Genomic DNA, 21,875 nt, shown 5'->3' with positions numbered 1-21,875 from the left:
TCTTCCTGTAGTTGAAAATAGAAAAAGAAATGTTAATGACTTCCATGTCTCCATTTAACAAGCATTTATTAAGTGCCTACTATGTGTCATGTACTTGGCCAACCAGTAGAAATTGAGTGTTGAGCAAAACAGCACAATCCCTGCCCTCACGGAATTTTCATTCTGGTGCTTTACTCCTGTCTTTTCACCTTTCTTAAGACTCTTTCTTATTCAGAGCCTTACTTTCTAAACTACAACTCAGGGAAATTCAGAATGACTTGCAAGCCTACAAAATAAAGATTATAAAATTTATAAGTTCTCTAGTATATGTGGAGAACATTCATTCAACAAATATTTATTGGGTATCTGTATGTCAAGTACTGTTGACGGTTTTGGAGATTGAATGCCAAATCAAGTGGTCTCTGCTATCAGGGAGTACAGTGTATTTTAAATTAAGCAATTCTACCCTTGAAGCCTAAGTAATCCAATTTTGTAAAATGATATATTGTCTTGCTAACTTAATATTTTTTCACTTATCAGTCTTTATTAAACAGTAAGATCAGTTTTGGTTTTTTTTACTTGCCCAAACTGAGCCATTACAGTGGGTTTCAGCTTATCTACATAAATTGAAGGGAAATGGTTCCTAAAAGATAACTTGAAGGAAGTGTCATAAAATCTTTAGATCATCCTTCTGTAAAGACTGAAACACCATTTAACCTTGCATCATAAACTTATACATGTATAACTTTATGTGTACTATATGTATAGTCAACCTCATTCTTTTTGTTTTTTAGAATGTTTGGTAGCAAAAAAAAATTAAAATAAAAAATGAATGGAGTATAATGTATAAAAATTTTGAATCACTATGCTGTATATGTGAAACTAATATATACTGTAAATCAACTATACCTCAATTTTAGAAAATTAAAAATTATAAAAAACCTCCAAGATGAAAATTCCCCAGTGGGCCCTTAAAAAAAGAAAAGAAAAGAAAAAAGCGTTTGATCTTCAGGCTATTTTATGTGAAAAAGACACAGATTTTAAGTCAGTGGAGTTGGATGCATTGTGATACTTCATCTGGCTGATACAGGGAGAGGCTGCCATCCTTACCCCAGCCACCCTATTTGGGAAGCTACCAAGCCACCCCGCATCCACTTCCCAGCAACTTCAGTGGGAGGAACCCCATGCTTGACAGTCACACCAGAGATTTGGAAGAAACGGAATGTAGATTCTTGCTTTGAAAAAAAGTTGAGATATATGCTATGTGCTGTGGTGCTAGCCACTAAGTGTGATATCACAGCCACCAGAATCACCAAGCCAAGGGAGGGAAGCCAAATTCTAGGAGCTGTGGAGGGTATGGGGAAGGAGAGGAGAGCCTTATGTTTGAGAAATTTTGCTAACGATAATGAGTGGTGGTGAGTGAAAGAGGAGACAATGTAGCAGGAGATGCTAGGAAGGATGGGGCAGTGAGAAGTAAACTACTTCTGTCTCTAAAGGCAAAGTCTTCCTGATACACTTCAATTAATAAAATGCCCTGGGATTGGTGTTTGTTCTTTATATTCAGTAAATGATTCCATTTAACCCAATTGTTTTCTTCCAATTTAATTAGGAGTGGGAGACCATATTTTGCTCTTTAGAAATTTGCTTTGCCTGGCTGCAACATTGATTTGGGACAACACTGGCCACCAGGATTATTCTAGTTCTTACTCAGGGTTATTGCCTTTGTAGATGAATGGATCCAACCAGCTACACTATTGTACAAGCTGAATTCCTCACCACTGCGGGGTGCCGGGCATTTGGTTAGCAGCTGTGGCTGCTGCTTGCTCCTAAGGTATGAACAAATCACCCCACTGACGAGCTGAGCTCAGGGTGGTCTAATTAAAACAGACGCCACTTGGATACAACTTCACAGGACCTTGGAATGCAGGGGAGTTTAAGGGTCATCTAGTCCAACTACCCACACGTTTCCAGTGAGACCTGCAGGAACTAAATCACTTCTGCCACAGCTTGAAAAGGCAGACATGCCACATGCATTCCCACACATGAGCCCCATTCTGGTCCATGTACACTCAAACTTTATTTGGCTGCCTGGGTGGGGCCGGAGAGGAGGAGGAAGACAGCGCTGAAGGGCCGGGTCAGTAGGGGTGACTCAGCGTGTGCTCCATGATGGTCAGAAGCGCCAGCCACGTCTCCTGGGCCGTGGGGACGATCTGGGAGGCCGGCAGCAGGAAGCCATAGCGCCCGGTGTCCCGGAGCTCGAAGGTGAAGGAGTACTTGATGCCCTGGTTGTAGGTCCAGTCAATGGTGCCTCCACTGGCTTGGTCTGGGGCAGGAGCAGAACCGGCAGAACAAAGGTCACTCACTTGAAAACATTTGCATGGGCTGGGCTAATGGTCCAAAGCCCAGAGCCTCATGCAGTGTTGACTGGAGTCAGCATCTGCTAAGTTCCTACTGTTGACCAAGCAGCCTGGCTTCCTCCCAAGAAGCTCCCCTGAAGGGTCTTAGTCCAAGAGGCCCAGAGAAGCGGACCAGCAATGGTTCTCCTCTCACTGGGTCATGCAAGGAAGCTCCCACGATTTTGAAAGCCGCCTCCATCTAACAGCCACTTGGGTCAAGCCCCCAAATATAACAGAGTTTCCCACTTGGGTAACCAGGACTGTCCCCCGGATGCTGGTCTACAGGGGGAAAGTGCAAGGGTCAGAGTCAAAGCAAAAGCCCCTTGTCTGTCTTTTGCAGACAGATTTGCAGTAGGTATCAAAGCTGCTGCAGAATCGCGCAGGGGAGAGGGAGGTGGCTGCATATCAGAATTTAACTCCACAATATTGAACAAAGCAAAAACCTTTTGACTCAGGGTTAAAACAGTTTCCAAAGAAGGCCTGGAGTCCAAAAGTAAGGCCAGCCCCAGGTGAGACTGTGACTCACTCACCCCCCAGAACTGGGCACTCGGGGCAGGAAGTCTGAGGTGTGTCCCTGTCCCCTGCTCCTTCAGTACTCTCACCTCCTGTCAGCCACAAGCTGGCTGTGTCTCTTCAGGGCTCGATGGGATCTGAACACCGCAACCTCACGCCGCCCCCCACCGCCATCCCCGCCACCTGTCTCTGCTGCAGCCACTGGGTCTCTGTGCTCTTCCTGCCGTTCCCACACACGCCAAGTCAGGGCACACGGGAGGGCCTTTGTTCTAGAAGATTCCTCTGCCTGGAAGGCTCTTCCTCAAATAGCCTCTTAGCTCCATCCCTCCTTTCCTTCAACACTTGCCCAAATTTCACTCTCTCAATGAGGCCTACGCTTCAGTCCACCTGCCCTGCTTCCACCCCCAGTACTCCTGAGTTCCCTCACCCTGTCCTAGTAGTTCTTTTTCTCCCAGCACTTATCACCTAACACATCGTATCATTTCCTTATTCATGTTTATTGTCATGGCTGGCTAGAATGGAGGTTTCCTGATCTTTGCTTATTTTTATTCCCAACTGTATCCCAAGCACACAAAACAAGGCCTGGTGTATCCTAGGTGTTCAGTAAACATTTGTTGACTTAATTCCATGTTGATGTAGCAGTCCTCCTCTCAGGGGCAATGCATGGATAAGTAAGCTGGGAAAAGATAGGATATATTCTCTAACTGAAGGGCGTTGGAGGAAGGGTATTTTTTAAGTTGAATTTCTTAGGGATCTACAATACAAAGGCTAGCAGAACTCTCTACCCCCTCCATGCATGAAGCTGAACTTAACCCCAAGATAAGAGTTCTCAGAGGAACTGAAGGGTTTGTCTGAAGGTATCGAGGAAGGCAGAGTTCACATGAGGAAAGGGCCCCGCTGCCCACCAAGCCAGCAGTAGTCAGGCATGGCCAGGGCTGTTCTCCTCGCCCATGCTCCCAGGTTGGGGAACCCTTGGCTACCTCCTCCAGGAGGGACACTCCCTCTGGCGGGGAAAGGCAGCTGAGCTTCCTCCCAGACCACTCACAGAGACAATGCACCTACTTACAAATTGTTGTGATGATGCTGCCATACTTGAACTTGGTCCCATACAGAGAGGTCAGGGCCTCAACAGCAGACCTAGCCACCTGATCCTGGAGAAAACGCCAAGCAAGACTGCTTGTCATGGCCAGCAATGCCAGACCCCCAGAACCGCAGGGCCAGGGTATCCTGGGGGCTGGCAGGATGACCCAGGGGCAGAAGCCGGCCCCCAGCAGAGAGCATGGAACCTGTTGGGCCCTGCAGGGTCAGCCCCGGGAACTCAGCAGTATGTGACCTTGTGGGATGTCTGGCTGGTACTTCAATGCCCTTTGGTCACCATGCAGCTCCAAGTTTAAACTTGTGGTACAAGCTCAAAGCCCACCCCTACCCCCTTCCTCTGTCATGTGACAGAAGTGACTCAGCCACTCTGTGCCTCAGCTTACCAGACAGAAAGGCTAGTCTGCCCTGCTGGTCTTCTCAAGCCATCAGGGGTCCACGGGACAAGGGGGTGCTAGGCACAGCGTAGGGCCTCGTGCCTTAAGCAGGTTTGATGGATAAAAACCCAGGCCTGCCCAAAGCTGCCTCTGGGATGAGAGGCAAGCAGGGATCAGCACATACCAGCTCATCCTTGTCTGCAGGTGATTCTTTTTTGTAGCCAAAGGGATACAAGAGGAGCTGGGAGTAGCTGTGGATGGAGATGAAGGCCTTGATGTTCCTGTGGTCTTTCACAAAGTCCACGATGGACTTGACCTCCACTTCGGAATTGGCAAACTTGCCACGGTAAGTCTCCGAGCAGGGGTTGCTGCTGGCTCCCGCCTCTGTGGGAGGGGAGAGTTGGCATTCCTTACACCCAAACAGTGTGGCTTCCATGGCTTCTGGTCTTTGCATGAGTTGAGATGCAGGAGGGCTCACCCCCACCCCGGATAAGGAAAGGGCAGAAGCCTTTTATAAGCTGGGGGTCCTGCCTCCTTCCCCAGCCCAACTTGGACAAAGCTGATGGACATGCCCAGAGAGGTAAGAAGGGCTCCTCAAGCGACACCAGTTCCTGCAGTGAAGTGACCACAGAGGGAAGGAGCTGAAGTTACTCTAGAAAACCCATAGATTGGTTTCAGACCTCAGTTCCATTGGGAAGGACTTTACAGGAAAGGGACAAGCAGATCTCAGAGGGCCACCTTCCTCACTGTGCACCTTGGAGGAGAGGCCAACATTACCCACATGCCCCCACTGCTGCGGCAGGAGAGGGTTGGGGGGTGACAGGACAAAGGACACTAAGAAGCCATTCTGGGGCGTCCCATCCCTGCTCCCCAAACCACACTGGGCCTTACTCCCAAAGCCAGCGTCCCAGTTCCTGTTGGGGTCCACCCCGATGCAGGTGGAGCCCGACGTCAGGGATCGAGTCTTGCGCCACAATCGATTCTGAGAAAGGAAAAGTGGTCAGCCACCTGACAGAGGCCACAATCAACACAGAGCCCCAATCCGGATCCTGGGTGTAGACACGGTATGGAATCAGAAACCACTTTCAACTGGTTGTCAGGGAGGAAGGTCTGCAAAGGGGGCTCTTGGCTGAAGGAAAATGGAGGAGACAATGGATGGCATTTGGCCAGAGGGTTCTACTGGCAGAAAGAGGAAGGCATGTGGCAACCGACCCCCCCCCCCCCGCCCTCAGCCCCTTACAAAATTGATTGGTAGCATGCTGTCCCATAGACATAAAGTAGAACCAGGGAAGAAGGTCTGGGCAGTGTGTCTCCACTGGGGAAAATTCTGTCCCCCACAACCTGGACATTTGGCAATATCTGAAGATGTTTTCAGTTGTCTCATCTGGGGGCTTGAGTCGGTCAGGATGCTGCTTGCGCAGGACAGCTCCCAACACACAAAGAATTATCTGCCCCAAATGTCAAGAATGCCAAGGTCAAGAACCCCTAGTCTAGGAGGACAGGTCTGTTTGTCCCTCTCTCAACTTCTGGGGGTTGAGATTAGGGGTGAGTAGCTTGTGGGGCTCAGAGGACAGAGGCCCACCCTGCTTTCCCCAAGAAGAGGAGAAGGCCTGTACCTTGCTGTGGGTGAAGGCAAAACCATCAGGGTTGGTGACGATCTCCAAGAATATGTCCATGTTGTCCAGAATGGCAGTCAAAGTCGGGTCCTGGCCATAGTCTTGTGTGATCTGGTGGAGGTTAGGGAGCAGAGGGGCAGAGCGGGCCAGGCCAGGAATCTGCCATGCTAGAGCAATGGATGCCTGCCCTCGACCTCCCTCTGTGGTCATTGCTTCTGGATGGAAGCAGGAGCCAGGGTTTCTATGGGCCTTGGATACCAATGCCCTACCAGGCGAGAGCATCCTCACCTCCGCAGGCTTACCTTCTTTGCAAACCAGACCCCACTGGCCTGGGTGACCCACTCCCGAGAATGGATGCCCGTGTCAATCCAGATGGCTGGACGGTTGTTCCCCCCGGTGCTGAACTGGATGACAAGAGCAGGAAATAGTTCAGCTGGGGCCCTGTCTCACCTCCTTGAAGGGGAGTGCACCCCAACCCAGAGGCTGTCTGCCCTCTGGTATCTCAGGTTGAGGCTCTGTTTGTGGGACCATCACTCAGGTGAGATGTGGGAGTGGGTCTGGACTGGGATCCTGCAGAGCTTTGCCTCCTGCCCTCAGCTCAAGCTTGGCGCAAATATGACTCAGCCAGACTTTCTGGCCCCACCATGTTCCAATGCCCATACATAGTTCTCTGTCGGAGGTCACAAACAAAACATTTTATCTGGACTACCAGACTCTGGGATACTTTCCACAATGTGACACTTAATTGGAAACACTTGCGTCACCTAAAAGTTTAAATTGTGTGTGTACTGGTATGCACACACCTATGCTACACAGGGAGTCCATATAACAGTGTGTTCCCTGTAACCCTGGGCTCACCCATGGGTGCCTACGCACAGATGTGGGTGCCCAGTCTCGCAGATGTGCTCACGTACATCACTTTCAGGTGCCCATTACCTTCAGCACGTAGATGGGACGGCCTTCGTAGCTGCTGCCGATCTGGAGCTTGCTGACAAGCTCTGGGTGCTCGGCCGCCAGCAAGTCCATGAAGTCATAGATCTGAGGAGGCAGAGGAGGGAAGGCTGCCTTCATGGCTTCCGGGCACCTGGATGCCTCCCTTAGCAGCTCTGTTAGCGAGCCTGCTGTGAGCCCTGAATGCGGAGGAGCCACAACCCAGAGCCTCGAGGCCACACGGTGACAGAGCAGATGTCACGCACGCTCAGGCTGTCTCTGGCGTGTTCTGCCTGTCTGAGGAAGAGCTCGGTGCTTGTGCAGGGCGGCCCCCGGGGTCCCTCACCTCCTGCAGGGTGTGGTAGGTGGCATAGTTAAAGGTGTTAGTGCTGCGGGCCCAGCTCTGGGAGGCAAACATCTGCTCCTGCTCCTCGTCCAGCAGCGACTGCACGTCCTCTATCATGACTGTGTATCTGATATCACGGGCTTCCAGGAAGACTTTGACAGCCTGGATGCTGGGGAAGGGCACTCGGATGTCGATGGGGGAGCCTGGCTGGGCAGGGCCCCTCCAAAAGTCCAGCTGTGGAGGACAAGAGCCACGGTCACAGCGGGCTGGGAAAGGGCCTGCCTGGGAGGGGGTGTTGGCACCAGAATTTCCCAGATAATTGGGGATGGGGCATGGCTGTTAGGGGAAGAGGATGAAAGGAATCCCTGGGTGCTGGACAAAGTCCAGTTTGGTCAGGGAAATGGCCCAGGAAGCAGAGTGGAGAGGCTTTGAGGCAGCAAGGGAGAGAGAAGAACTAGAGGTTGGGGCAGTGTGGGGGGCCCTTTTGCTCAGACGCTCAAAGGCAGCAAGATTCAGGCACTGGGAGGTTTAAGTCACTTCCTAACAGGGATCAGTCCCATGGCTCCCTCCTGGGTGGCTGGGGATAGAGAGCCCAGGCCCCATTTGGCCCCAGGTAGGCGGGGGTCTGAGGCGAGCCCATCTGCCCTGAGACGTACCCTGGGGCCTCAGGGCAGCTCCCACATCCTCTAACCTGTAGGTGCTCCAGGTCCTCCAGCTCCTTCACCGTCTGCACCTGGGCTTCATCGGCCACAGAGATTCGGAGCACCTGGTGCCTGGGCAGAGCAGGAGGGGAGACTGAGGGCCTGAGCAGCTCCTACTGGCCATGTGTGCTCCCCAGGTGGGAGGAGGGTGGCTGGGCCCCGGTCCTCTGGGCTGAGCAGGGGAAGCACAAGGGATCCTAGCAATGGGAGGCCTGGGCTCCTTGGAACCTTCTGGACACTGCTGCTGTCCCCATCCCAGCTTAAGACTCTTTCTCTCTAAAGCTAGCTAGGCCTCCTCCTGCCTCCTCTTCTGAAAAGTCCTCCTCAGAGCTCAGATATTCTCCAGGGCTCAAGAGGCTGTCCTGAGAGACCTGACCCCTTCTCAGTCCTGGTCCCCGGTCAGCCTGCCTTCCAGGATGTGCTAGTCTGCTCCTCTCTGACCATCTTCCCATGTGTCTGTCTGTCCATCTCCTCCAGATGCTGGCTGGGGGCTGAGTCCCCCCTATCTCCCCTCTGAGCACCCCCTCCTCTCCATGCTCCTACCCCACAAAGTCCTCTTTGCCAAGGACAGCCCCCAGCAGCACACTCAAAATCAGCAGCCCCTGCATGCTGCAGCCAGTTGGGAAGGTCAAGTGAGGCGGAGAAGGTCCTGGGGCCTTTTAAACTCTCCCAGGACAGAGGTCTCCTGGCTGTGCCCAAGAGTTGTCCTTCTACTTGCACCTGGGCTCTATCCCACGGGGAGGGAGAGGTGGGAGTTCCGAGCTCTGACACCTACCCACCCTCCCTGATAAAGTGGCAGGGAACAGGACAGCTGGAGAGATAAGCCAGGCCTCAAGCCCTGGCCATGAGGGGCCATCCTGGGCCTGAGGGTCAGCTAGGGCTGGAGGCCTCCCAGCTGGAACCCTGATTGCCCAGAGCCCTGCAGCCCACCGACGCTATGGTCCTGTTTACTGACCCGGCAATGGAGAAGGAGCCAGGACTCCGGAGCAGCCACACCAGCTGCAGCCTCACGTGAGGCGTCCTCTCCTCCCACGTCCCTGAGCACCAGCTCTTTTGTTCCTATGAGAGAGCAAGATGGGACCCTCTGGGACCCCAGCCAGCGCCCAGATTTGCTGGCTCCTCACCACACGGGCTTTGTCCAGGGCCGCCTGACCTTTAGGGTACAACCCCATGAAGGAAACTTCCCGGCCCCACTCTTAGCAGTCTCGGTGGCCTTGTGGGAATCAGGCCACAGCACAGAAGCAGAAGCTTCCCTCCACCCCCACTGCTCTAGGGCTCTGGGATCAAGGGTTGCCCTTGATGGGAACTGCAACCAGATGTCCTCTGAGTAGAAAGTGCGGTGGTGGGAACCAGGGCCAGAACCCTGTTGGGACTGCACATTGTATAGGAGAAACTGGAATTCACAAAGGGGAATTGCTCTGGCTCTGGATGCTGACCTCATTGCAGAGACATCTAACACAAATCCGCCCTAATCCACAGGGGCCCCAGTGGTTCCCCAGCAGCATCTGGGGGCCCTGCTCTGTGTCAGGGCCTCAGGCTTGGGCACTGCCAACAACCAAGGTGGCCCTTTCTGGTTTCCATCTGTTCCCTCTGCCTCCCCAGCCCACCTCCTACGGGCCAACCTTCCTATGCCAAGGCAGAGTGACCCCATTACATTTACCCACAACTCTCTCCTGAGCATAGCTCTGGGAAGATGATAAAACACTGAATCCATCCTCAACAGATGTTGAACCTCCATGAAGACTGTTCCTTTCTACTCTGGCAGCCTTTCCTGCCCTCCAGACCCCAGGCAAGGCTTACCACCTCCCTGAGGCTTCCTCTGGCTTCTTTCTCTCTCACCTACCTGCCCCTTCTCCGAATGTTCATCTCTTTGCTCATTCATCCTCTGGGCCAGGTCCTGTGCTCCACCCTGAGATGATGCCCGAAGCAGACGGGTGGGTCCCTGATCTCACAGAACTCAGTCTAACGGGGAAGACAGAAGTATCCAACTAACTTGTGTCCTCTCAGGTTTTCCAAGAAGCTGTGGGTCAACAAGACAGGATTAAGCATGCAAGAGATTCATGGGGAGACACATCCATGAAGGATAAAGGGGAGAGAGAAGAGCCTCCACCTCGTTGCAGGTCTGACACCTGGGAGAGGATTGGGCAGGAGGAACTCAGGCAGCAGTGCAGTTCTGAATCTTGGAGCCAACATTGCAGTTCAGGGAGCCCTATGACCTATAGGAATGCTGGTACTAGTGCCGCACTGTGCTCATTCACCAGCTGGCAACAGCCCGTGGGAAGTGTGGCCACATCATGCCACGGTGACCCTCCCCACTGACTTGTCAGGGAGCTGAGAGAGCTCACAGTCTAGTGGGAAAGACAGAAGTAATTAACCAACATGTTGGTTCTCTAACAGGTCTCCAAGAAGCTGTCACCAAGACAGGATTAAACATACAAGACACTCACTGGGCTGCTCTCCTTGCTGTAGGAGACCTGAGCAGTGCATTTCCTGTGATGCGAAGTGAAAAGTACCAGTAGGGGTATGGACTCAGAACTATGGGCCCATCCAAGAGTGTCCAGGGAAGACTTTACCAAGAAAGTGAAACTTGATCTGGGTCTTAATGACTGGATTTTGCCAGGGATGGAAGGGAAGTGGTGTTTATCACACTGCTTGGTTCTTGAGCACAAACTGGTATTTATTTCTCCTTAATTGTCCCTAGAGTGTTATTTCTGTCTCCCCAATGAGACTAGACATTTCCTGAGACCAGGAACCAGGTCTCACCCATCCCTCATAGTCCCCCTCATCTCTTAGTGCCCTGCAGTGCTCTCGAGCTGTTCTTTTTTTAAATTTTATTATTTATTTATTTACTTATTTTTGGCTGTGTTGGGTCTTCATTGCTCCGCACAGGCTTTCTCTGGTTGTGGGGATCAGGGGCTACTCTTTGTTGTGGTGAGTGGGCTTCTCATTGTGGTGGCTTCTCTTGTTGCGGAGCACGGGCTCTAGGCGCACGGGCTTCAGTAGCTGTGGCTCGTGGGCTCTAGAGCGCAGGCTCAGTAGCTGTGGCGCCCAGGCCTAGCTGCTCTGCGGCATGTGGGATCTTCCCAGACCAGGGCTCGAACCCGTGTCTCCTGCATTGGCAGGCGGGCTCTCAACCACTGTGCCACCAAGGAAGCCCCTCGAGCCGCTCTAATCTGTTCCCCACTAGGAAAGAAAGTTTTGTAGAGCCTTTCTTTAGTTTGCATTATGAAAACAATATTTCTTTTTCTATTTCTAAATCGAAAGCGGTCCTATAATTTTTAATGTTTCACGCACACTACACATGTTGAAGGGTGTGTTGGCTAACTCTTGGCCTTTTGTGAATTTCTTCCAGAAAAGACAAGACCATTGGAAAAGGGGTGGGGGGAAGGCACTGCCTCGCCAAGGGGCCTCTTGCTGCCTCCAGCCAGCAATCTAAGTTGTCCAAGAGTCATATAATCTATTTTCTTGCAAGGTTGGAAAAGATTAATTCAATGCTGCAAGATGAAATTAGGGCCAGCACTGGCAGGAAGCTGAAAGCACAGTGGCAGAGGAATGTGGGTCTCAGGTGGAAATTAAGCCTAATTCCTGGGGTCCCTCCAAAGCACCTCAATAAGCTGAAAATTGCCTTTTGGTAAAGACCGATTTGCTAGACTGGAACCTGGGGCAGAGGGCCACAACTCTGCCTCTCTACCCATGGGCATGTTTCACATCGGTCCAGAGCAAGGGCAAAGGATGAGGGCCATTGGGCTGAAAGCTGGGGGAACAGGCAGAGCACCAAGACCTATTAGCATGAGAAAGAAACCACCAGGCCGGCATCTAGATTCAAGGACAAGTCGCTGGGTAAGTGCCTGAGTGCAAATAGACGGAGACCTGCTGTTTCCACACGGACAAGCATTCAGCATCCCCTCCTCCTTCCTGCTGGCTGAGCAAACCCAGATTGTATGCAGGTGTCTCCCCTCAGGACAGTCACCCCATTCCCAGCTTAGGGATAAATTCTAAGATTGGTCTAAGACAATCTTCAAGGAATCTCATTCTCTTTTGCAAGTGATTGGTTTAGAGGTGGGCACGTGACACAGTTTTGTCAATGAGATGTGAGGGGAGGCCAGTGAGGAAGCTTCTAGAAAACGTTTCCCCACTCTTGAGAAGGAGGTACCTTTCTCGAATATTGTCAAGTCTGTTGCCCCACCTTCGCACTATATAACATGAAAGAATATTCATTTTCTTTTCATTAATTGGGATTTCTGTTGTTGCTGTAAAAAGCATTCTGATGGACTTACTAAGCATTTAAAGTACTTGTATTGTCAGAAGACAATAAATTTTAGCCCAGGGGAGCCTTTATGTGAAATGGAGAAAGGCACCCCTCCCGCTCTGGACAGACATCATCCCTTGTCCTCAGCAGAATACCTCTGTGCAGTGCACAAACTGGGCAGCTATCCATGGCAGCCCTGTTGCCAGAGAATGCCCAAGTATGGTCAACAGAAGCTCTAAGACAATGCTTAGAGACCCCCCAAACCAAAACCTAGAAAATGGATTGTTAAAGCGGCATGAGGAGAGGCAGTCCCTCATGTCCATATTAGAGATCAAACGGGGACAGTGGGCAAGGGAGATCTTTGAAGAGAGCACAAACGGGTGCAGTCAGAATGGCTGGATGAAGTAGATGGATGAGATTTCAGCTATCCCCCTTTGGCAAGTGTGTTTAAGGCTGTACGTGGTAAAGTGTGCATGTGGGAAAAGAAGTCTATATGGGAATTTGAGGCAGCTAAGTGGTGGGCTGTAAAGGACATCTCTCATTTGCCCCACCCAGTAACCTCCTCCTTCTGATAACAGCATCTCCTTTTTCCCTGAGGGTCCACCCTTCCCAACTCTGAGGCCATGCGATTCAGGTGGACCTAGCCGCCCCGCCCCCACCCCAGCTCTAGGGATGAGCCAACAAATTCTATTTTTTTTTTCCCTCAAGCTTTTTCAAGTAGGTTTTCTGTCACATGTGATTGAAAAAAGTACCCAGCTATAAAACAGATAAGTAATAAGAACCTACTGTATCGCACAGGGAACTCTACCCAATACTCTGTTAATGGCCTATATGGGAAAAGAATCTAAAAAAGAGTGGAGATATGTATATGTATAACTGATTCACTTTGTTATACACCTGAAACTAACACAACATTGTAAATCAACTATACTCCAATAAAAAATTTTTAAAAAAAGAAAAAGAAAGAAAAAAGTACCCACCTCACACAGACATTGTCTAACTTCAGAAGAGAGCAAAATGGGAGAGGAATGCCTTGTAAAAGCAGACTGCCACAAACCCAGCATATGATTTGGGGCAGGTCCCTATACATCCCTGGACCTCAGTTTCCTCATCTATGAAGGGAGGGAGTTGGTCAGAATGATCTCCATGGTCCCTTCCAGCTGTGACACTTTATGATTCTGGGACATTTGTATTTTTACCCCCAAACAAATCACAGCTATGGTGACAGGTCTGGGCAGGGTGGAGAGAGGCTCGCCAGGTTTGTGGGAAGATCAGAACAGAGCCACAGGGGCCCAGGGGCCCTGGGGTTTGCAGTGGGTGAGTGTTCCCAGGGCAGTGTAGGTTGAGAGGGACCACATCCTGCTGAAGCTGCAGCAGGGGGTTGTGGGGTGGGGGTGGGGTGACGTGGAAGACGAGGAGGTGGAGGCCCGTCAGCAGGCTCCTTGAGTTCTGCTTTCGTAACTGAGTGTCCAGCAGAGCCTATTTGTTTGCTTTGAAGCTGTGGAACTGTCGCTTTAAAGTAGCTAGCAGTGTTTGTCCCCAGAATGGAGGCAGAAGTTTTCTTTGGAGGAAGAGTCACATGGAGGGAGCAGCACTCCAGTGGGTCTTTAGGAAAAGTCAAGTCAGAGCCCAAGTCTCAGAACAGAGATGCAGAAGAGAGAGGAGCTAAGCAGGAATGTTCCATGTGTGGAAGGAAAAACGGGGAAGGGGAGGTTTGCTTCTGCCTGAGCCTGGGAGAGGAGCTGGGGAGCACTTGAGGGTGCATTGCTACAGTTGGGGGGCAGGATGGGCTGCCCCAGCAATGTGGGAGCAGGCAGAGGGTCAAGGAGAATGAAGGCTGTAGGGGTTACCTCACGAAGGAACATGAACCACCAACCCCAATGCCAGCAATCTCCAGCATCCAATTTAAGTGCTCTATTTTCTACATTGCATTTCCCTTCTGTATTCCCAAGTAAAATTTTGTGAGATGTTACCCAGTGGTCTTGGCTATGCTTTGGGGAATTGAGGGAGGTGGGCTGGTGGGTGCGTGGATGAGAGCCACAGAAGTTGGTAAAGCTGGTTAGGAGAGAGCAAGAGGCCGAGTGCAGACCCTGGAGAGAGGTTAGTGAGGGACAAGGCGAACGAATAGATTTGTATCATCGTTCCCAAGGATGGTCCCGAATCCTGGGGGAAGGAGACTCTCTGAAGGCGAACAGGCTGGAGTTGTCCTTCAGGACACACCCCCCCGCCACCACCCACAAGAGGAACATGTCCTCACCAGTTTGTCAAGCACTGACAGGCCCTATGTTCACTGGTTTTTCCCTCAGTTTGTACTAAGTGGCTGACTGGGCCTTCTTATTTTTCTAAAGAAGCTTTTTAATTTTTAATTTTATTTTTCAGTAAAGTCATTTTCTCTCTGGCCCTGTATGGGGTGGTCAGAGGGGAGATGGAGGAGGACGGGGGAAATGGACAGCACCTCACGGGACTCCCAGGACCCCAGCCATTAGCGCATCACCCTTGGCCTCTGCCGCCTGCCCTGCCCTCACACAGGACTCTTTCACATTCCAAACTGCCTGCCTAGTTTGTTTTTTTAAGAAAGCAATAACCACAGCACATTCACTGTGGTTCTTTATAGCTTTCCATATGTATAATCGTTCTTTCTCTCTTCAGTTTTTCCAATGTTTTTTTCTTTTAAATAAATGCTCATAAATTTTACTGGTGAAAAGGATGAAAAAACATACCAAAAAAGGACAGCTTGTTGGGAGGAAAAAAAAACCAAGCAGAATGCAGAAAAAAAAATTCTTGTTTAGCATTATATACCTAAGAAATGGGGGGGAAAAAGTTCAAGTTTTATGAAAAAGAGATTATTCTGTAATATCTTCAAAACTTGCATGTCTAAGTCTTGAGCTTTTACTTGATAAGCTTAAACCCCCAGCCATCACCCGCCCTGGGCTTGCTGAGGGGACCCCTCAGTCCTAGGAGGACGATCCCCGGCTTCTCTCAGCCATTAGGTTCATGTGGGGCCTTGCGTAAGTTAGATGATCCGGAGGCCCCCAGTCTTTATAACTGCAAAGGGTTGGATTAGAAGCTTTCAAAGGACCCTTTCATCTGGAAAGTTCTATGGCTTTATGATAAAGTCAGTCACTTGATGAGCTAGAGCAAAGAAATGGATTCAAAGGCCCCTTCAAATCCTCTCTCCCATCAGAGAAGCTGCAACAGACGCTGCTGGCTGCCTTCCCAATATCCATCCTCCCCTTCCTCCTTACCAGCAGAACTCCAATTTTGGGGGGGTCAGTAATGTGTCCGGCTATAAAGCAACTTCCCAGCCTCTCTTGCAGCTGGGCATGGCCACCTGACACAGTCCCAGCCAGTAAGATGTAAGTTTAAGCCCATGGATGGCCAACTCAGCTGGCTCACATTTTTTTGCCCCTTACCCTTACCCTTTTTTTGCCTGGAATTCAGTCATATGATGGCAACAGACTAGGGGTCAAAATGGTAGCAGAGTGGCAAAACAGAACAGGCCAGAGGGGTCTCGGTCCCCAGGGCATCAAGGAGTCACTGAACTAGCCCTGCACTGCCCACCTCAGACGACTTATTCCGTAAGAGAAACAAAACCTTGATCTGGTTAAGCCACAGTAAGGTGGGTTTCTGTCACATACGCTAAACCTAGTCGTAATTTGTACTAGGCTGAGGAGGAGAAACACCCCCCTTCAACGAATATTGAGCACCTACTGTGTGCCTGACAGGAACTGAGTGAGAGTGAATAACCCAGACATGGTCGTTCCCCTTATAGGCTCTCAAACTAGCAGTAGAGACAGTAACAAATAAAGAAGTCAATTAATTATTATCACTGCTATCAAAGAAAGAAATAAGGTTCGGGAAAAGAAAATAATAGATCTACTTCCAGTGGGTGGTCCTAGAAGGACTAGTGAAGCAATGAAATTGAAGGGGAAATTTTAAGGAGTGGGCCACACGAAGGAAGAGTAAGAGGAAACAATATTCCAGACAAGGAGGAGCAGCACATACAAAGGCCTCTAGTTGGGAAGGAGCTGAAGGAACTGAGAAAAAGCTCGTGAGGTTGGGGCTGATGAACGAGGTGTTGAAACAAGGTGAGAGAGGGCTGGCCACCTGCTAGGGCCTATAGCAGGGCCAGCCATGCGGTGCCTTGGGTGGGTTTTAAGTCACGGAAGGATTTTAAGGAAAAAATTGCCTTTTAAGAAGACCCCCATCTGGAAAGCAGTTTCAGCCCCAACTTCTGTGGGCCTGTTGGCTGCACAGAGGTCTGTGCAACAAGTTCCTGGCCCTGGTCCTGAGGGCTTTGGGCATGACTCAGGGTCACCTGCAGGCCAGTCCCAGGCTGCCACTCAGTAGCTACGTGCCTTTTAAAAGCCACTGTCCTCTCTGAGCCTGAGCTTCCTCATCTGAAAATAAGGGCAGTAATAGTCCTACCTCAGGACTTCCCTGGTGGCACAGTGGTTAAGAATCTGCCTGCCAATGGAAGGGACATGGGTTCGATCTCTGGTGCGGGAAGATCCCACGTGCCGCGGCACAACTAAGCCCGTGCGCCACGACTACTGAGCCCGCGTGCCACAACTACTGAGCCCGCGTGCCACAGCTACTGAAGCCCGTGCACCTAGAGCCCGTGCTCTGCAACAAGAGAAGCCACTGCAATGAGAAGCCTGCACACCGTAACGAAGAGTGGCCCCCGCTCACCGCAGCTAGAGAAAGCCTGTGCGCAGCAACGAAGACCCAACGCAGCCAAAAATTAAAAATAAATAAATAAATGTATTAAAAAAAAATAGTCCTACCTCTTAGAGCTGTGAGGAGGCAATGTGTTGAGTCCTTGGAACCATGCCTGGTGCAACTATGTGCCAGAAAAGAGTTTATTATTTTCACTGTTACTGGGAAGCCCATCAGCATCCAGATACTCCTGCCTCTAAGGCAATACTTCTCCAACTAGGCATTAGCATCACCTGGGTCCCATCCTCAGAGACTCTGATTCAGTAGGGCTGGGGTTGCCTGAGAATTTGCATTTCCAAAAAGCTCCCAGGTCATCCTGATGCCTGTGGTCTGCAGACCACACTGCATTTGGCTAGGGTCAAGGCAGCCCCTTGGGAATATTTTGGGGAAGGATGACTGGCTTCCCACTGCTGTAGTCACCTTCAGCCCTAATAGACAATGGCAGAGGGTAGGAGGCCCAAAGCCCCACTCCCCCTAGAAGACTTGAACGTGTTCCTCCTGGGAAGCAGGAAAGCAGGGATCAGAGATTCTCAGCCTTTAAGGGACCTCGGAATTTCTGGGGAAGATGGTAAAAAAAGCAGATTTGGGGGTCCACGCCAGAGATTCTGTTTCAGTCTGGGGGTGGAACCGAAACATCTTTATGTTAAATGACTCCCTATAGATTCTGCCACAGGCCAGGCTTGGACAAATGGTGACACGGTGGTTTTGGAGTTAGACAAACCCAAGTTCAAATCTCCCTCAACTTTCAATCTATGTGGCCTTTTGTGGCCTTTAAAACCTCTCGAAATCACGCTCTCCTTATCTGAGCTTATTAATGAGCTTATTAATACCAGTAATATCCTCCCCCTGAGGATGAAATAAAAATATCTGTGCAAAGGGCATAAAAGTTATAATCACAGACTCCAGTGTGCAAAAGTATGACTTGCTTTATTTATCTAACTTAGCCCATGACCTCGGGTTTCTGTTAATAGCAGAAAACTTCAGCTTGGAAATTCTAGACCACTTCCAGCTCTAAAAAAACTCATCTTTTTTGGGAAACTCTAGCCCGAGTCAGGATTCTTTCATCCTCTGTCGCTGGCCCTTCCCCTGGAAATGATCTAGGTTCTTCAGGGGTTCCTTTCCCTGACTTCTCAGGCCTCCCACATGGAACAGCTGGTCCTGGGCACAGGTATGCCCAGTTGATGCCCACTGTGCCATCATGGCTGCTGGCTGCATGGCCCCTTGGCTCAGCCTACTTGCTTCTACCCTAAGCCTTCTCGCCTCTACCCTAAGCCATCTTACCCGCCAACCTTCTCATTTCTTTGCTAAGAGCTCTCAACAGCTGCATTACTGATGTGTACCCAGCCATATGGCTGCCTCTAATCACCTGTCCAGAGCCCTTGCTCAGCCACTGTTAAGCTGAGGCTCAGGCGCCATATTGGACATGGCCCATACCCAGAGTTTTGATTGCCACTGATCCCCTCTTTCCGTTAACTGGTCCAACTTCTGTCTTCTTCTACAGGTTGGGTGGAAAGGGGGACTTGTTCCTATTTTCCCCCGCTTTCTTCCCTGTCTGTAAAGCCCTGCACTCTGTGTCCTGCAGGGGCCAATTCATGGGTATCCACAATCCTTTCCTTTAGCAACAACAATTACTAAAGTCTGGCTTTTGCAAATGAAAGTCTTGCTTCCTGCCTCAGACTTACACAAGCCCATTCAGCTCTCCAGTTGACTTCTTGTTATTGGGGGTACTTGCCTTCCCCTGAAGGCAGGGCAAACAGACCCACCCACTATCCTGGCTCCCCAGTGATGGGGGAAGGCAAAAGGTACAAGGAAGCCTGAGGATGGGGGAAGAGACCTCATTTGTATCTCAGAATCTCTCCCTGAGATAAAGTAAATGGCCTTGCCTAGACTAACTTCCCAGTGCATGACAACCATGATGATTATCGTGAGGAGGAAAAAGAGGACTTCTCTCTGGATGTGCGGTGCTTTGCTGTGCTGGCTCTGACTGGCTGCGACTCTGCTCCCAAGACCAAGGGAGCCTGTGAGGGTGCCCAGGAAGAGCAGGTCACAAACCAGTAACTTGTTCACTTTCGTTAACAGGCTGAGAGGGATCTTCTGAATGGAGGACTCTGAAATGTGCGTCTACTCCCTACCCAGCATGGGAAATGAAGCAGGAAGAGGAGGAGGCTGCCTGTCTGTACCCACCCCTCGCTCAAGGTGCCAAAAACGCCACCACTGGAGATCCACTCCTTCAGATCAAACACTGTCCCCTCCAGGCTCATCTTAAAATGTAAGTACCAAAGGGACAGCGTGTATATTAGTAGCTCCAGGGGGTGTGTTATCTGTTCTGGGACCCGAGAACATTTCAAGAGGAGAAAAGGGAAGGGCTGCTGGTCCCCCTGTCCGCCTGGATACCTGAGGAGTGAAGAGGCATTTCCAAGGCCCCTGTCCCCTCCTCAATGCTGAGCCCAAAGGGGTGGCAGTCAGTGCCAGAAGCCACCAAGCCTCTTCAAACTTGCTTTTATTTCCTAAGGAGTCAGGGCAGGGGTGGGGAAGGGATCCATAACTTGGGTTTCAGGAGGAGCCCAGGCCTTGGGAAAGAAGACAAACCCTCTGGCTCTGCCCTCAGCAGTATTGTCAGTAGGGGTGATTCAGCGTGTACTCCATGATGGTCCAAATGGCCATCCACGTCTCCTGGGCTGTGGGGATAATCTGGGAGGCCGGCAGCAGGAAGCCATAGTGCCCCGTGTCACGGAGCTCGAAGGTGAAGGAGTACTTGATGCCACTGTCATAGGCCCAGTCGACAGTGATCCCACTGGCCACATCTGGATACAAAAGGGCAAAGAAATGCTCCCAAAAGGAAGAACAGGGTGTGGTCACAAGGTACAGAGGCATCCTGAGAGGACAGTGGGCCCTGGGGGCCAAATTCCCACCCATTCCAGACCACACCAAGCTTCCTGGCCCAGGCCTCAACCTGGGCCATACGCTGCTCACCCAGCCCAATCTCTGCCCTGGCAAAAAGAAAGCTTTTGAGGCCACCAGACTTGGGATATTTACCCTCAAGGAACATTGCAGTAACCCAGGCATTGGGAGATAGGCACTAATTAATGCTGCAAAGAAACAGGTGCCTGTGTCTGGGTACCACCATTCACCCTTCTATTCAAATGTGGAAATCAGCTCTGGCCCAGCCCAGCTAGATCTATGGCACAACCCTGTGGCCAACCAGGCCTGCCAGTCAGCAGAGCTTGCACCTGCTCGACCCCAGGTGGATGTGGTGCCTGAAGCTGCAACAGCCAGGGGAAGGCTCACTCACAGAGGGTGGTGCTGATGCTGCCATAAATGTACTCGATCCCATGAACCTCATACAGGGCCTGCACTGCATCCTTGGCAAGACTGTACTGCAAGATTAAATCCAGAGAGTGAGATGCCGGCGTTCCCCACACTCCCACACCCTTACCAGCTGCTGAGAAGCAGGGACTTCAGAGTCTTGGAAGTTGAATGTGTAGATGGCTCTTGTGAGAAGGAAGCACAGCACCTCCAGTTTTGAACTTGATCACATGTGAGAACAAGTCCCCCCCACCCCCCGCTCCCTACCATGGGGCCTGTTGGGAGTCTGCTGGATGCCTCCCCCAAGCCCTAAGCAGCCAATCTCACCAACTCTTCCTGGTTTGAAACAGGCTCCAGAGAGTGGCCATAGGGGTACATGAGCATCTGAGAGTAGCTGTGGATGGAGATCAGAGCCTTGATGTTCCCGTGGGACATGATGAAGTCCACAATGGCAGCCACTTCTGGCTCTGACTGAGGGGAGGGCCCATGATAAGTCTCTGAGCAGGGGTTGTTGTTAGAACCATTTCCTGGAAGTAGAATCAAAGCACCCAAATTGTTCAAATTCCCAGGCTTGGGAAAGACACTTAGTGCTCACAAAATATACTGTATTCCTCTACATTTCCTAGCCTCTTTTGCAGTTTGGTTGAGGTCATGTGACTACTTTTGACCAATGAGAATGTGAGCAGTAATGATGTGTCACTTCTAGCTGGAGGCTAAGAGCAAGTGCGACTTCTCGACACTCTCTTCTGTCTGTGTGCTTGAAGGAGAAAACTCTAAATGGAGAAGTGTCCTGGATCCCTCTGTCACCAGTGGAAGAGAGCTGTCAAGGAGGGTCACCTACCCACATTGGACTTTGTTTGCATGAAAAATAAATTTTTATTGTGTTAAGCCACTGAGATTTGGAGGGATATTTGTTACTGCTTCATACCCTAGTCTAGTACGTCAGAGGAGTGTTGCCACACCATGACTCAGCAGCTCTGTGGCCCTGCAGGGAGCTCCCTTGGCTTGTCCTTTGGTTAAGTCCTGACTGTGGTTCCATTAGAAAGGCAGGCCTGCCTCAGCAGTTGCCAGTCGGTCTCCAACCTGGCCTCCCCTATGAGCAGCAACCCCTTTGAGCTGATCCTTCTCTGCTGACCCTCCACTGTCATGGGAAAGGCTTGGGTCAGTTGAGTGCTCAGACTTATTGTCTGCTCAAGCTTTGCCATAGCCATGGCCCAAGAACAGCATGAACTTGGAGGAAAAGAGAGACTAGATCACCACAGTTGCCCAAGGCTGGTCTGGGAACCACAGATGCAAAGAGTCTTTGAAAATTCTTCTTGGGGACCTAAGTTGGAGAGAGGGCAAAGAGCAGCTGCGCTTCTATTTTGTTCACAAATTTAATTTGTTCCCAACTCCTACTAGACTCTTTGCTCCCATCTCCTACTAGACTCTTTGCTCCCCATCTCTTTTCTTCCCCTTCTGTTTTCCTCCCCTCCCCAAGGGCCACGTCATGGAGGGCTAGGCTGGGCTGGTCAAGATCTGTGGGTTAGGAACACAACTGGAAAGAGCATCCTGGGTCCTGCTCTCACTCCTCCTCCCTAAAATGACTGCACAGAAGCCCAGTCAGAGGCCAGGGATTGCCCCAACTTCTGAAGCCTCCTGAGGATGC

At 50.8% G+C, this 21,875-nt stretch overlaps 1 protein-coding gene across 7 annotated transcripts in view; it reads right to left on the bottom strand.

Moving 5' to 3' along the window:
• Positions 1 to 2,031: 2,031 nt before the first annotated feature.
• CPA5 (carboxypeptidase A5) overlaps positions 2,032 to 21,875 on the bottom strand; it is a 40,249-nt gene continuing 20,405 nt past the window's right edge. Inside the window, exons 1-12 of one of the 7 annotated variants that reach the window (XM_082472974.1) lie at positions 10,804 to 19,533; positions 9,797 to 9,973; positions 8,909 to 9,012; positions 7,944 to 8,025; positions 7,253 to 7,486; positions 6,913 to 7,014; positions 6,279 to 6,380; positions 5,977 to 6,087; positions 5,252 to 5,342; positions 4,545 to 4,744; positions 3,955 to 4,039; positions 2,032 to 2,302 (exon numbers count right to left, since the gene is read on the bottom strand). In XM_082472974.1, coding sequence (XP_082329100.1) covers positions 2,115 to 2,302; positions 3,955 to 4,039; positions 4,545 to 4,744; positions 5,252 to 5,342; positions 5,977 to 6,087; positions 6,279 to 6,380; positions 6,913 to 7,014; positions 7,253 to 7,486; positions 7,944 to 8,025; positions 8,909 to 9,012; positions 9,797 to 9,835 — 1,338 coding nt within the window. In that variant the 5' untranslated portion in view covers positions 9,836 to 9,973; positions 10,804 to 19,533 and the 3' untranslated portion in view covers positions 2,032 to 2,114. The other 6 variants (XM_082472975.1, XM_082472972.1, XM_082472973.1 and 3 more) reach the window with 6 other exon arrangements.

Source organism: Balaenoptera physalus, assembly GCF_965194825.1.
Source record: "Balaenoptera physalus genome assembly, chromosome: 8".
Classification (NCBI taxonomy): Eukaryota; Metazoa; Chordata; class Mammalia; order Artiodactyla; family Balaenopteridae; genus Balaenoptera; species Balaenoptera physalus.
This window is presented reverse-complemented; position numbering and strand designations above follow the sequence as displayed.